The 16800-nt window shown below is 36.5% G+C and overlaps 1 protein-coding gene across 3 annotated transcripts in view; it reads right to left on the reverse strand.

The window, feature by feature from the left end:
- The window catches only part of CWC27 (CWC27 spliceosome associated cyclophilin), a 112300-nt gene extending 96163 nt beyond the window's left edge, over positions 1-16137 (reverse strand). Inside the window, exons 1-10 of one of the 3 annotated variants that reach the window (XM_058169612.1) lie at positions 15865-16133; positions 12778-12874; positions 10889-11001; positions 9760-9903; positions 8463-8561; positions 5569-5672; positions 5094-5163; positions 3651-3730; positions 2902-2935; positions 383-537 (exon numbers count right to left, since the gene is read on the reverse strand). In XM_058169612.1, the coding sequence (XP_058025595.1) occupies positions 383-537; positions 2902-2935; positions 3651-3730; positions 5094-5163; positions 5569-5672; positions 8463-8561; positions 9760-9903; positions 10889-11001; positions 12778-12874; positions 15865-15906 (938 nt within the window). In that variant the 5' untranslated portion in view covers positions 15907-16133. Of the gene's footprint in view, positions 1-382; positions 538-2901; positions 2936-3650; positions 3731-5093; positions 5164-5568; positions 5673-8462; positions 8562-9759; positions 9904-10888; positions 11002-12777; positions 12875-15864 lie in introns of all 3 variants that reach the window. The other 2 variants (XM_058169611.1, XM_058169613.1) reach the window with 2 other exon arrangements.
- Positions 16138-16800: the final 663 nt, after the last annotated feature.

The following is a 16800-nucleotide window of genomic DNA, read 5'->3' on the forward strand; positions in this document are numbered from 1 at the left end:
ATACTATGACTCACCACGTGCTTTGATTCACAGAAATTAACTGAAAATTAAATCAGCTTTTCCAAAGCCATCTCTTGAGAACATGCCATTCACAAGCATTTTGATTTTATTTTGAAACTGGTTTTTTCCATTTTCCATGTCTGACAATTGCTGAGTAGACTGCAACTAACACATTATCGAATGTTATAACATAGAACAAGACTATGCTTTATTTTCATGTTCAATATTTATTTAAATCTTTTTAGATTTATAGTTGGTGACAAAATGGACCTCTTAAAATAATTATGAAAAGCTTAGATTTTATTTAAAATGACAACTATAATATATTTGAAAGTTTCCTTTAGAAACTTACCCTCAGTTAATTCAAGTATGCATTACTCACCTACGGCTACTCTTCTGCTTTTGTTCTCCTTCTGTTATTTTTTTAACAGGTACATCAGTATTTTTCTTTAACTTCTGCATAACTCGTTTTTTCATCTGATTCTTTTCTTCATTATCAAGACCATCATCTTCAGCACAATATCCCTCCTCTTCTTCCTGGGCAGATTGTTAAGACATTCATACATTTTAGTTTATATGTCTGAACTGTTCAGTTTCAATCCCAAAAAGATTATTTCCCGTGACCAATGTATTAGAAAAGCATATTTCTAAAAGAGCAAGTTATTTATACAGATATGAAAGGACCCCCCCAAAAAATAAAAAAATGGGGAATCCTTTTAAGGCTTTTTACCTCTCAAATAATTAGGTTTGAACCTAAATGGAATATGTTTTTGGCACAATTGATAAAAATGCTCAAGACATTGTGTGTCACCTTCACAAGCAACCTCTAAAAACTATGTCACAGCACAGCTTTCCTTCACAGTTATTATGCTGTGTGCAAGTAGTAACTGCAATACTCTCAAGCTCCAAAAGATGCATTTCTGTATCCAAAGAGCTATCATTTCTAAAAGAAATTACATTTCTTTGCTTGTGGGTTCTCAAATGGCAAGGAAGTCAAATGAATTTGCTTGTTGAGATCCAAACAGAAGCTAAAATAAAGTATTCTATATTTTTTACTACGATATTTTTAACGAATCTAAATTTTATTTATATCCTTCAATACTTATCACCTCTGTAAAGTATATATGAATTCACCCACCAAGGACATTTTAAATTTTAATACCAAACATTATTCACTCCAAAAACAAATAATGCAAATATGTTTTTTATCTCCAAATGTAAAATGAAAACATCTTTGTTGGCAACTTAAAATTCCTGGTCCTGGAAGGCCTCTAGTCTCAAACAGCAATGTCTAAGTGGAAGCACTGTAATGCTTTGTGGGAATGATCTCACATGGAAGGGGAGGGGGAAGCGGTGATGCCTAGAGAATGATCAGATAAGAGGGCATAGCCTACAGCTGCACAACGACTGAGAAAGTAAGTCACAAAGGAACTTCCCCAATTTATAAGGCTGTAAAAAGATGGTGGGAGATTAGTACTATCCGACCTGCAAGAGTCTCTTAATATAAGTTTACAAGAAAGTAGAATTAGTTCAGCTGGTCCTGTTTCCTGTCTATCTATCTTGGAAAGCTGACATCAATCTTGCATTCCATGACAGGAAATGAAATGGGTCACCTTAGAGGACAACTACTACCAGAATGATACTGAAGCTTTTAACACAAGTAGTTCGGCTATACAATCCAAGGATGTTTAGTTAGAACTTAGGAACAAGGATGCATGGCAAGAATAAATATAGCCTTTACATGCTATCAGCTTTCAACCTGGGCTGAAGATAAACAGTATATTTTACAATGTTGGAGACTAAGAAATCAAATGGTTGACATCAAATCACTTGGTTGAATTATCAAAGCTAGCTCTTGTCCACCAAGAATTCATTCATCTTTTCAACCAGTTATTTTGGAGAACCATTTCCCTTATCTGATCTTCTTTGGGGTTCTCAAAGTTGTTTGAGAAAGGAGAAAGTCAATTACAAAATATCCTGGATAAAGATTATCTCAGTGCAAATCAGTGAGGGATTGGATAAGATTAAACAAATTGAGGATATAACCCAAGCGCCTCTAGACCAGGGCTGTCAAACTCCTGGCCCACAGGCCCAATGTGTCACACGCTGGCCACACCCATGCCTGGTTTAGCGAAGGGGGGAAAAGTCCAGATACGTCACGTGATGCCACCCTGACGACGCCCCTGCTCTAGGCTATGAAGAACTGGATGGGATAGAACAGATTTATAATAAATCTGAACAAGACAGAGGTACTGCTGTGCAAAAGCCTGCTGATTCCAAATTCAAGAGGCTTCTGGGTACAATTCAAGGTGACAATTATTACTTATAAAGCTCCTTAAATTCAGGATTTCATTACCTCAGAGATGACTATATTTGTTCCATACAGAATCTAATTAACCAGGACACGCTGGTGAGAAGGACATGGTGCAGAAACTTTTCTGCATTCAAGATAGGAAGAACATGGGGCCCCATGGACAAGCCTTCTCTGTTGAACTGAACAACTTACCCTCCAAGATCAGAACCCCTCCGTATAGATTTCAGAAGAGCATTTAGATGGTGCATTTTCAAAAAGCTCTCAAAACAAGAGGTGATGGGAGTGACAACTGCTAGTTGGGCCTGGGATTGAAAAGATGGACTATATTTGTGATGATATTGTAGGTTTTATTGTTTACTCACAAAAAGCCACCTCATATTTAATTTGAACAGGCAGTACACAAACCTCTGAAATATATAACTGAACTAATGAGGTAAGAAAGATTTCCCTACCCTACTGAAACCTTTTTGTTAACAGGATAATTAAATACTACCAATGTTTCAGCAGCAGCTGAGACAATAACCAGATGTATATAGTGGTAACAGACATTAGCCCCATAAATATTATAGCAAATGTAAAGGTCTTACCTTATCTGAATTATCACTTTCATTTCCTTTTTCACTGAAAGAAAATGCAGCATGTAAGTAATTGTTTCATAATGCATGTTCTAAAATAAAATTAATGTAAATGAATTTTTTTGTTTAGGGTACAGGTTTTTACTTAGTGTACCCTTTCGCCCAATTCATTAATGTTTTTCCAGTTGAAACAAAGGCAATCTGATTACTATTTCATAAATAAATATCCTATATGTTTAAAGGAGCCGTCTTAACTCAAGAGTTGCGATCAAAGATGCATGATATGGTCAAGAAATGTTTGGTAAACAGACAATTGCCTAATAATATATGGCAGTCCTTCCTAATCTTAACCCTAGCCCTCCCTAAGTGAAGAGAAATTCAGACATGCCTACTGCCCATGCTAACTGGGAATTCTGAAAGCTGCAGTACTAAAATTAGTTAGAACAATTAATAAGTGGAATGACTTGCCTGCAGAAGTTGTGAATGCTCCAACACTGGAAATAATTAAGAAAATGTTGGATAACCATCTGTCTGAGATGGTGTAAGGTTTCCTGCCTGGGCAGGGGGTTGGACTAGAAGGCCTCCAAGGTCCCTTCCAACTCTGTTGTTGTTGTTGTTATTATTATTATTAAAATACATGAAAAAAAGGTTGGTTTGTCATGCAGTAACAAGTAGGCCAAATTTCACATATTTATCACAATAGAAATTCTACACTTCTAAACTAACAGAATTACTTTTTGAATTAGCCACAGTTTATTTACCTGTCAATGGCAGGAACAGAACTCAGGTGTGGATCATCTTTCAGTAAATCATGACTACTTTTGCTTTTTCCTTTCATGCTCTAAATTTTTTTTAAAAGAATGGAATGATGGGTTTATGAGAAAATGTCTTCACTTTTGTAACACAAATTTCTCTATGAAAAAAACAGAGCAGTGCTACTCACACAAAGGCATTAAACAATATCCTAATTATTAAAATTACTGTCATATATATTGTGTTGATTGCAGATGTTCATTCAAATAAAACCATGAAGATCTGCTACCTAGATTTGTTACAAAGGTGAAATGGGTTTATTCTGCAGGAAGATCTAACCTTGGTGTTGTTTCTATTATCAAAATGGCCATTTGACTCTGAAACTCCCTGGATTTCAGAGAAGCAGGAAAGAATCAAAAAGCCTTTCTCCTATATTGCACATAGGTATATTGAGAGTTTTACGTAAGAAAAATAACCTCCAGGATACCAGATTATTTTGTGCTTATAACTGTAATCAGGACTTTCAATTTCTTTACTTATTTTCAATTATGTATTGAAAGTAAGCAGGAACAGTTATTTTATCTCTATTAATAGCCTGGCAGTTACTGTATATCCTATACCAGTTCGATTTGCTAGACAGTTTTTCAAAGATAGCCCAACAAAAAGCAACTTAAAGGCAACTAATCTGGAAACCATCCTCCTCCATCATTCTCTCTATACATTCAATACTTGAACTGACTGCCAAGACTGATAAAAAGCACTCCTGGCAACAGTAGCACCTAAATTAAGGTTGACTCAGCCTTCCATCCTTTATAAGGTAGGTAAAATGAGGACTCAGATTGTTGGGGGGGCAATAAGTTGACTTTGTAAATATACAAATAGAATGAGACTATTGCCTTACACACTGTAAGCCGCCCTGAGTCTTCGGAGAAGGGCGGGATATAAATGTAAACAAAACAAAACAAAACAAACAAAAACAAAATTTCTCGGAACAACGCTAGGCCCAAGAAAAAACCTAAGCTCTGGTAAGACATTAAGGAAGGGCAAATGCATTCAATACAAACAATACAAATCTCTCTACAACCTCATCTTTTTACTTTTGGTTGAAGATGTGTATCTGCAAACTTTCAGAGAAATGATTGTTATTATTTTATTATTTATAAAAATAAACATATTTATTATGTTTTAGTGGAAGAATAGGTAATCTTCAAGTCTGTCTAGAAGATAAGTAATCTTCTAGATCTGTATAATTAGTAAGATTTGCCAATATATCATCAAGATATATTATTTCTTTTATTTATCATTATTTTATCTAAATCCATAGTCTGGGGCCTCAGTTTATATTCCGTTTACTAATAAAATTTCAATAAGCAAATCTGGACATTAATTTCACAATGCTGAAAATTAAAGAGATTCATAGAAGTATATAGGTAATTAGCTTGAAATTATACCTGACTAACTCTGTTGACTTCTACTTCTTCCTCCTCAGCTTCTTCTCCAAATGAAAGCAGGCTAAAATTTCTTCAAATAGAAAAAAGAGGTACCTTCATTTAACAAATAAAAAACCAGAATTCTTTTGAACATTATTACTACTTTGAAAGTCTACAGAATTTAATTTTCCTGTTGAAATCTCATATAATCCTAGCCAACTTCTGCAATAGGGTTTTCTTCTTGCTGCACTTTGTCAAGTACCCTTAAACTCTTCTCTAGATTAGTTTGAGGATGCATAAGAGACTACAGCCTAAGACTTACCTTATCAGGGTGCGATGTTCCACTCAAGAAAGCATACAGCTGGATTCTGTTCCTTATCTTTTACACAACTATTATTTGTATATAATTCAGGGTCAAGGCATAAATTGAATCCTAATCTGTATGTAGAAAACTATAACTGAGTTTGCAGGAAATAAATAAACATGCTACTCTTACTTTGTGCCCTTTGATTTTGCCTTCTCAGCTTCTTCCACTGGTTTCTCATTCTTCAGCTTTTTAGTTGTCCTTGGAATTATATCATCAAAAGGATTAAATAAAACCTAAAATAAACATGTTTTATTAATCTCTTAAGACCTCCTATTGTGAACAATAATATTTCATAAGCACCTAAATATTGCAATCTAGAAATGGTGATGAGGCATAACTAGGTTTACTGAACATAACTTATTAAATTTAGCTTGATTGAAGCTTGCATACTTTAGGTAATAGCCTTATCTAACAATGGCCAAAATAATGATATGATTGATTTTATTGGAAATCAATCAAAACGTTTGAACTATCCATCGACTAAGAAATATGAAAACTTAACAGAATAGTTCCATTATCTAAATGGTGATATGTTCTTCATACAGGTCCTAAAGCTAGATAAAGAGAACCAATTAAACAAATGAGCCAAAATCATTATACCTATTAATATATTTATTGAGGAAAATGTATCAAATGTATGTGCCAAAATATATGAACCTTTGGATTCTAGTGTGACCTTCTTGGACAGCAATAATTTCAACTAAACATTTCCTACAACTGTTGATCAGTCATATACATTGGCTTGGAGGACTTCTGGTTCATTCCTCCCTATAGAAGAGATTCAACTTTGGGATGGTGATGAGCTTCTATGCATGAAATGTCTACTTCAGATCCTTCCACATTTATATAGGATTATAGCAGATCTTGGACATTCCAAAACAGATTTTTTTTTGGCTTTAATCATTCTTTGTTTATAAAACCTGTGTGCTTTGGATTGCTGTTGTGTTGTATGATCCCGTTCTCTTGATCTTCAAGTTTTCACAGACATACAGTTTACCCTGAATTTGCTGACCTAATTCAGAACGTATAGTTCCATCAATGATGGGCAAGCATTCCTGGTCCTAATAGCAGGACCAAACCAAGATCCTAACATCATGTTTCACAGCTGGGATAAGATTATTATGCTGGAAAGCAATGTTTGTTTTTCAACAAATATAAAGCTTTTCATTCAAACTACAAGTCTACTTTGGTCTTATCTGTCCACAGAATATTGTTCCAATAGTCTTCGACTTATCTAGGTGGTGTTTTACAAACCGACAATGGGGAACAATGTTCTTTTTGGATATAAGTGGCTTTCTCCTTCCAGCCCTGCCAGGACTGTTGTTGTTCAATGTTATACACTGTTCTTCAGATGGTAGTTTCTTGAACACAGACATTTACCAATGCAAGACAGGCCTTTAAATCCTTAGACATTACACTGGGCTTCTTTGAGGCCTCTTGGAGTATAACAAACCTTGTTCTAGGTGTGATCTTGATTGATTTCCTGGAAAGGGAAACAATGTCATTGATTGCCTCTATTTGCACATGATCTACTTGATATTGGACTAGTGAAGTCCACACTCTTTGGAAATAGGTTTTCCCAGTCTGGTGAACATCAACAATTTGTTTTTCAGATATCCTCAGAAATCTTATTTGTTTAAGCCATGACATACTTCCACATACCTGTGTTGTGAAGATCACAGTTTGATAGTGAATACCCAGAAGTCTGTTCTTAAGGCAGAACCCCCCACACTCAAACCTGTTTATTCTCCCATTGATCAAAACAATCTAATTGTCATATGACTAATTTTCATGCAAATTGATTATTACGATCATTTTCCTCAATTAGTCAATGAACAAATGTGTTTGTGACTCATTTGCTTAATGGGTTCCCATTATCTAGTTTTAGAGCTTATGTAAAGAACAGATCACACCTTTTAAGATCATATTTATGCAAAAATATTGAAATTTTGAAAATTTGAAAGGATTCACAAACCTTTTTTCATGTATACAACTGTACATGAAACTTCATGAGATCTTCTAGAACTTGATATACCGTATATACTCGAATATAAGCCGATCCGAGTATAAGCCGAGGTCCCCAATTTTACCCCAAAAACTGGGGTAAACTGGGGACTCGAGTATAAGCCGAGGGTGGGAAATGAGGCACCTACCGGTTGGGGAAACCCTCCCTCCCTCAGCTGAGAAGGCTGGCGGCTCCCCCGCCCCGCCCTCTCACTGCACCGGCAGGGCTTCAGTCCGGTAAAATGTGAAAAAAAGAAAAAAAAAAACCTCGAGTATAAGCCGTATATACTCGAGTATAAGCCGAGGGGCTTAAAAAAAAAAAAACTTGAGTATAAGCCGTATAGACCCGAGTATAAGCCGAGGGGACGTTTTTCAGCACAAAAAATGTGCTGAAAAACTCGGCTTATACTCGAGTATATACGGTAACTGATATTAATCTTCAGTTCTGAACCTATTATTGGGCAAGAAACTCCTTGGGCAAGAAACTGTGATCAAATATACAAAATCCAAGCAAACCAAGGGATTCATGGCTTTTTCTTGTTTTAAGAAAAATAATAATGTAAAATAAACACGTGTGAATATCTCCTAGAATTGCCTTGATTATGTGTAAGCAAGTAGTATTAGCTTTTTATTAACTACAGATAGTCCTTATTTAGTGACTGCCTTGTTTAGCGACTATTCAGTTATTACAGTGATGAAAAAGTAACTTTACAACCTTTCCCTGGATTGATGACCTTTATAGGTCTGTAAAGTAAATCAGTTTCACTTAGCAACTACTTTAATAACTAAGTTGCTGGTCCCCATTGTGATAGCTAAATAAGAACTGTGCAATACATTAGAAAGAGATGTCAAGATCAGCACTTGGGACAAAAATGGTAATATATTCATAATATACAAGTTGAGTTTTCTATTATTTCTAATATTGAAGCAAAGTGCAAGAAAATATCTCATTTCATTTTAATAGCATTGAGACGAGAGAAATATATATTTATATCTATTACAAATAAGCTTATTCCTACCTCTGCACTTGTTATTTTATATGGATTGACTGGTCTTTCATCCGCGCCAATTTCAACTTCTGAAAGTCGCAACATATTATATATAGTATCTCCAGTGATCTGCCAAATTAGAAGGACCCTTTTAAAAGCTACCTTTTCACAAATTATTTTCAAAACACATTTTAATTTAAAAATCTCAATTTATGTAGTTATTACTGTTATTTCTACATTGGCACATTCCAAACAACTTCTGATTACAATGGTAACAAATCCATAAAACGTAAGAAATAAAAATATCAAATTAACAGCAATTCCTCCCCCAACTTCTCAGAAAGGAACATTGACAACCTCCCAGATCATTCCTTAGAAAAAGCTAGAAGGGGCATGGATTCAGTGCCTAAATTCCTTTTTAAAAGCTACTTTTTGACAAATTATTTTCAAAACACATTTTACCCGAATTTTTTGGACTATAAGAAGCACCTAGCTTTTGGGGGGAAAACAAGTAAAAAATCTGCCTCTGCCTCCTAGCAATTTTCCTCCTTGCAGCAAACAGCAAACAGCCTGGTCAGCTTCAGCACAGCCTGATTTAGCACGAACAGCTGATTGGCGGTTGGATCTGCCTCCCAGAATACAGTCTATCAGCTGTTCCAGGCTGCGGGATTGCCACCGCCCATTGCCACTGCCACCTATTGGCTTCCTCCACGTTCCCCATTTTCACCCTTCGTTTGCCCCATTTTCAGCCTCTGCGTGTCCCATTTTCCGCCCGTTCCAAGCGCTGGGGATAGGCGGCGGTGACAAGAATTCATTTGTTAACGAAGATAATCCTTAAGATTGAAGTAGCCATGTTGAATGATCTAACCACCCCCACTTCCAGGGATTGACCAGGTGATTGATGGAATTTCTCGCCAAATCACTGTAAAATCTGAAAGTGCCCATTGGAATCCATCAAGATACATAAGGTGGCTGATCCCACTAGTTTTAATCAATTCTCTCACCATGGAGAGGTAACAAGCTTGCTTCATTTGAACCTGGAAATGATCTACCATAGCAAAGAATTAGCAGCAATCTATTCCCTTCTATTCTTTCCACTTATCACTTTACTGCTCCTTCTTTCACTAGCTTATACACTTTTTACCCATTATGACATAGTTATTTATATTGCAGTCTATGTTTATTAATAATTTTTATCAAATATCCTATCCAAAGGATTTGAAAGCTTTTCCTGTCACTTTGTTTAGTGCTCACAAATAAAATAATAATAATATATGAACAAATCTTTGCAGACAGTAAATATCATTTGAGTAGAAGGTTTCCAAACCTTTCCAAAGATAGTGTGTTTGTTGTTAAGTTCATCCGCACGCCCCAAAGTAAAAAAGAATTGGCTGCCATTGTCATGAGGCTCAGAATTTGCCATGGCAACGAGTCCTCGTCGAATAAAACGCAATCGTGAATGGAATTCATCCTGTAAATTATGACAAAGAAGAATTAGTGCACAATTGCCTCCAATTCATTTAGGTTTCAAGCACATAGGATGAAATCCAAAACGATAACAAAAGGCATACGTACTTCCCACCAACATCTGAACAAATCAACTGGCAGTTCTCAGTTAATGACTGTCCTGTTTAATGATGGTTCAAACCTATACAGCACTTAAAATGTGGTTATATAATTAGTCCTTGAATTTACAATCATCGCAGCATTCCCACAATTAATTGATCATCATTCAGGTACTTTGTAACAGACACACATTTACAACAGTCACAGCATATCGTGGTCAGGTAATCACCATTTTCAAGCTCACAGCCGGCTTCTGACAAAGTCAGTGAAGAAAGCTGGCAATGGCACAAGTCTCAGTCATGTGACAGTCTACTTAATGACTACAGTGGAACAGATATCTGGCACAGTCAAATGATGTCTCTATTAACCATAATGCTTTGTGGAGCTGAGTTGCTGAGCAACTGATACAGTCCAGTTGCCGAATTGACCACATTGCTTAGTAATGGAGTTAGCAGTCCCAATTGCTGTCATTATGTGAGGGCTACCTGCATTTTACTTATAACATTTGTTTGTTTAAAATCTTTATGAATAAACCCATATTTCTTGGAAAACCTAGAAAAGACTCATCTCTTAATACTCCCCAAAGCAGGGGTCTCCAACCTTGGCAACTTTAAGCAAAGCTGGCTGAGGAATTCTGGGAGTTGAAGTCCACAAGTCTTAAAGTTGCCAAGGTTGGAGACTCCTGCCCCAAAGCATACCTCTATTTTCAATAGTTAGCCATATAAGCTCTATTTATTTCTGTAGAATATGTCCCACATCTCCTGTGTCCAAATTTCTACAATTGAAATCAAAGGTGGGGAAGAGAAAAGGGGGACGAATTGTAAAAGAGCCAAGCTTGTATAGTAACAAAAAGAACACAAAAAACCCAACTAGCTAAAGCAGAGGGTTACCTTGAAAGGGGCTCCATAAATAGATTCTCCTCCTGAACCAGTACCAGTTGGATCACCACCTTGTATTATAAACTCAGGTACAACCCTATGAAATATAGTGTTGTCATAATAGCCTGAAAATAAAACAAGCGTTAAGCCACTTTATAGGAATTGCAACATTTTCACTGATAGGAGGTTTACTTTTTATTAGTGTGTATTTATTTCAGAGGAAATGTCAACATCAAATTAATTATGTATAGGAAAGGTTAAAGAACTTTTAGTAAAATATGCAGTTTTCTGAATTACATAATCATTTGTAAAAAAAAATTTTTTTTAAAAAAAGAATGAATGTCAACTTGGAGCTTCAGTGCTGCCACACTGGAGGTGAGGGATAGGGAGGGGGAGGATTAGAGATTGCTGGGGTTGTGTAGTCAAAATAAAATACTTTCTCTTGGGAACCCAGGACGTTCTCCCACCTGGCTGGAGGAAGGAGGAATGATGTCACCAGACCAGCAAATACTGCCTTGATTGGACCATGTGACTGATTGTTTGGGATTGGGTCACTTTTAATTAGGTGAAAACCGAGAGATTCTTCAGGGTCGGTTTTCACCAGATATGTGCCAATATGATATTTCCAATCAAGCTATTCTTTGAGGAATCTACCTGCCTCGGAGTTTTGCTTGCAATGGATCTATTACTTGGAACTCTGACAATGAAGGCATGAAAATACTTGTTGGATTTACCAATTAGTCTTTGCTTAATTTCATACAGGCACCCTTAAATTTGCAGTACAATCTTATCAACTCTTATTTGTACAGATCTGGGATTTGTTTTGCAGCACAAATAAGAAATTTTCCTTTTCTTTTTTTCACTGTTTCACTTTTCACCTCTGAAATTAGATTAAAGAAAAATGTTATTTTCTTCTCTTCCCGATCCCTTTGGTAACCTCACTGACTTGGAAAAGAATTGGCTCAATTGTGTGGAAGTTTGGATGAAAAAGAACAATTTCTGTTGCTTTTTTAATTTTGGGAAAAAAATCAGAGCAAATCCATCATTTTCTCCATGCTCTATGGCAGGGGTGTCAAACTCAAGGCCTGGGGCCGGATCTGGCCCATGAAGTACTTAGATCTGGCCTGTGGCCACCCTGGAAATAGTAAAGGACCGGCCCACAGTGGTTCTGCCAGTGAAAAAGGAGCTTGAGAGGGCCACGAGCAGAGGCCTGCAGGAGGTCATTGCAGCTGAAAATGGAGCTTGGGAGCCTGTTTTCGCTGGCAGAGTGCTCAGGCCGCCACAGGCACCCCCAACACAAGTGACATCGAGCTGGCCACACCCACCCCAGCCCCGAGGTCATACAACCCTGATGCGGTCCTCAGTGAGAATGAGTTTGACACCCCTGCCCTATGATCTTCTCAAAGTACCTAAGGAATAGATCTTCAATCACTTGCATGGAATTTTACAGAGAAAGGTAGTGAATCAAAAGCATCTCTCTGCTTAGTCCTCTGGTAAAGAGCAGAGAGTTTTGATAGAAGAATGACATTATCTCACTTGCCACAGACTTTTGAGGAAAGGAGGACACACAGAGCAAAACTCCTGCCATTCCTCCTTCCTTCTCTCAGCTATAAAGTATGCAAGAAGCTGCTCCAAGTCTGATCATCAAAAGGGCTAAGAATACTTCCCTTATGGGGGTACTGCAGATGTTTGCTGTTTCTTTCAAACAAAGCTTGTATTTCTATTTAAAACTTTTTGGAAAAGTAGTAGGAGAATTAAGCAGACGTACTGAAATTGAGTACTTTTCATTGTATAGGAATTATATTTTATTATATTACTGGTATTATTATTATTATCATTATTATTAGTTGTTGTTGTTGTTGCATCATATTAGGAACTACTGTGTTTTTCTTGATCATTACCTTCCAAACAAAGCTGAATAAAATTCCGACAAGCTTTGGGAGCTTCTTTTGACCATAATTCAATATCAATATCTCCAGCTGTTGTTTTCAATAATACCTACAGAATAGATTTAATGTATGATTATGTGATCATTATAGGTCTCAATATTTTTAAAATCAGTCTCAGTACATAATTACGTCTTCTGAAGCATACATTTACTACATGTTCTCTAGAATGTGATATAACACAATCAACAGTAAAATAACTAATTAACTAAAAATAATATGGAAGCAATAAATAAAACATTGCTAATAAACCAGTAGCTAGTAATGCAGGCACACTCTTGTATTCTTGTGTACAGTACACAAATATTGGACCTGTATCTCTACAAGTTTATTGTAAGAAGATTTGAATATTTTAATAAAAAAGCAAATAGAAATGTTTAGAATTGCACAGTTAGATGTCCAAACTGGTAGACAACTGAATTATAAGTATTTAATAATTATAAAAGTATATTATTATAAGTATTTTTTTACTGGATAAAAAGTTAACTAATAAGAATCCTAAAATATGGCTCCAAAGTTTTTTTCTTTGTCGATTTGAGCAGTTTATTTGACAGCCAAAAAGTTGGGGAAGAATGTTACAAGAAATCATGTCATACCTCTATTAAAACAGTTGTTTAGGAAGCATAACCGGAGCAATATTTCAGAAAATATATATAGAAAGCCTGTCCATACAACTCTCTAGACTAGACCATTTTGCTACATTCTTAACAAAGACATAAAACATTTTTCAGTTGCATGAAAAAGGTTCAGCTTTTCAGAATAAAAACAAGTAATCACAAGAATAAACAGTCACATCTTCTATTGATATTACATGGCCTTGAATTTGATCCAGAAGCCAATCAGCAACCATTTTTTGCTCCCTGACAACATGAACCATAAGTTCTACAAGCAAAGCAAAAAAGTGTTTATTAGCAGGAGAGTGGGTCAAGTCTTTATATAGGATACAGCAGAGGTGTCAAACTCTCCTCGTCACAACGTTGTCACGTGACGTATCGGGACTTTTTTCCCCTTCACTAAACTGGGATGGGTGGGTGTTTGAGCACGTGATGCATCCTGCCCATGGGCCGTGAGTTTGACACCCCTGGCATACAGGTATATACATTTAATATATAATAGGTGTATCAGAAAGTAACAAATAAAAAAAAAGCATTGATGTGCAATAAAAGCTTTATTTTTGTGAGGCATGAGAGTTTTGTCATATAAAATATGTTGCATTTGTGGGCTTGTTTCTTAACACTGATCAAGGATTTCAGAAATTAGCCTCATTGTTTGATTAGTCACATCCTTTCCCTGAAAAAGCTAGTTTTGCACGTCAAAAGAAATACCTTTGTCTCAAAAGAAAAGCAAAGTTTCCTAAATTTCAAAAGGAGGCATAGATGCCATGCTAAAATGCTAGCATTATCTGTACTTAAATGTTAGCAGTGAACCATAAAATTCTATACAGAAACCTGAAGTACACCTGAACTTTGGTAGCACTTCTGTATTAGCCACAGTGATTCTTACTATCCTTATCATGTGCAGAAAATATCGTAAGGGCCACAGGTAACAAACACTAAGGCAGTAATTTCAAAAGCAGTATGTGAAAGCCTAAATTGACCAAAGCACTGACGAGTAACAGAGGTCAATGAGCTCATTTGATGCTTACCTAAAAAAGGAATAGCATGATGGCTTTTGCAAACTTCCATTTCTTTCAAATGCTAAATTTCATTATTTAGTCTCATAACTTAATTAAAACCTTTGCAAGGCTTTTGTTGGAAATAAAACAGTTTCTGCCATTGGAGTGAACAGAATTCCCTTGGCTCTCATTTTAATATGCATTAAGTTCTATCACAGCTAACAACCTAACCGTGATTCCTTGGGGAATGTTTCAATCTAAATTCTTTACATTCACATTCTTTAGTAAACCCCACTGAATTCAACCTGTCTAGCATTACATACTGTTCCAACCGAAGAATTGGAACAACGAGGAGGCGCTTTTTTTAAATTTCATTTTGTCACAACAGTATACACAAACATTGTCATAAAAAAAACATATCATGAAGAAAATATATATATATATAAGAATATGCATCAGCTATATTAATTTGATATAATGAAGGGAACAACAGGACAGGAACGGTAGGCACTTTTGTGCTCTTATGCACGACCTTTAATACAATTTAATATTAATATTAAATTGTATTAATACAATTTAATACAATTAAATTAATACAATTTAATAAATTTATAATACAATTTAATAAATTAATACAATTCATTTCAATTTAAGTCACATCGCATATTAAGTTCCTACATTCGCTACAAACCCATTCAACCTAAAGCAGTTACTAAGAATGGTGTATATGAAAGCTCTTCCTTAGATAGAATAGAATAGAAATTTTTATTGGCCAAGTGTGATTCGACACACAAGGAATTTGTCTTTGGTGCATATGCTCTCAGTGTACATAAAAGAAAAGATACATTCGTCAAGAATCATAAGGTACAACACTTAATGATAGTCATAGGGAAACAGTCAATATAAATCATCCTGGACATAAACTGTTTCAACTCCTACCCTCAAAACAACGCTATAGAGCACTGCACACCAGAACAACTAGACACAAGAACAGTTTTTTCCCGAAGGCCATCACTCTGCTAAACAAATAATTCCATCAACACTGTCAGACTATTTACTGAATCTGCACTACTATTAATCGTTTCATAGTTCCCATCACCAATCTCTTTCCACTTATGACTGTATGACTATAACTTGTTGCTGGCAATCCTTATGATTTATATTGATATATTGATCATCAATTGTGTTGTAAATGTTGTACCTTGAGGAACGTATCTTTTCTTTTATGTACACTGAGAGCATATGCACCAAGACAAATTCCTTGTGTGTCCAATCACACTTGGCCAATAAAAAATTCTATTCTATTCTATTCTAAGGATACCAGCAACAAGGTTACAATCGTAAGTGGGAAGAGTGATAGGAACGATGAGAAGATTAATAGTAATACAGACTTAGTAACTAGTTTGATGAGGTGGACGGACTCTCACCTTTCCGTTGGTTGGCGGTTCCTGGATGTAAATATTGCTCATGGTGAAAACTTACACACAGCAGCTGCCCTGACAGAATATCTCACTCTTAACATCCACCCAGTGGACGTCAACGACGATTTGGGACTCCAGCGGGAATCATTTCCCCGCCATGTTGGGTCATGGAAGACCTCAATTCTAGCGGGGGGGGGGGAGACAGAAAAAGCGCCACCAAGTAAATTTGGCTTCTGATGTTCTCTTCAAGAAGAGAAAGAGAAATGTTCCTGGGATTTCGAGGAACGTCGACGAGCTCACCACCGCTCAGCTTGGCGAGGTATGATCAAATCTTTCGCGTATTTAGGAGGGCCCCCCCTCTTCAGATCGTAGAGTAGTATGAGCCGCTGTGCCGGGTCTATAATCTTCCGACAAGAAACATTACTCTAACTATTTTGGTCCACCTGAGAGCGGTTACCTCTTCCACCGCGAAAGCGAGGGAGACTTTTCTGAATTGATCTGCATGTTCCACGCCATACCCCCCGAATTGACGGAAAGGAGGAAGACTTAAGGAGGAACACTGGGGAAAATCTTCAAAGACTGCCGGAGCTGTCTCTTTTTTTTAAGTCACGTAGGTGTCTATGGAGATTCTCAGTCATCCAGTTATGGTTGTCCCAAAGGTGTGTTTTCAAAAGGCAACTGGACTGTTTTTTCTTCTTAAAGACGTTTCTCAGAGTTGATGCCGAGCACCAGTGTATTAACTAGACCAGGGCTCTCCAACCTTGGCAACTTTAAGCCTGGCGGACTTCAATGCCCAGAATTCTGGGAGTTGAAGTCCACAAGTCTTAAAGTTGTCAAGGTTGGAGACCCCCTGAACTAGACTAATTTCTAAGAAAACTAACCTTAGCTTATATCCATTGGACCAAGGCGCTGTCAATCAAGAGGACAGCCCATTGCCTTTTA

This window comes from Ahaetulla prasina, chromosome 2, assembly GCF_028640845.1.
Source record: "Ahaetulla prasina isolate Xishuangbanna chromosome 2, ASM2864084v1, whole genome shotgun sequence".
In the NCBI taxonomy this organism is placed as follows: domain Eukaryota; kingdom Metazoa; phylum Chordata; class Lepidosauria; order Squamata; family Colubridae; genus Ahaetulla; species Ahaetulla prasina.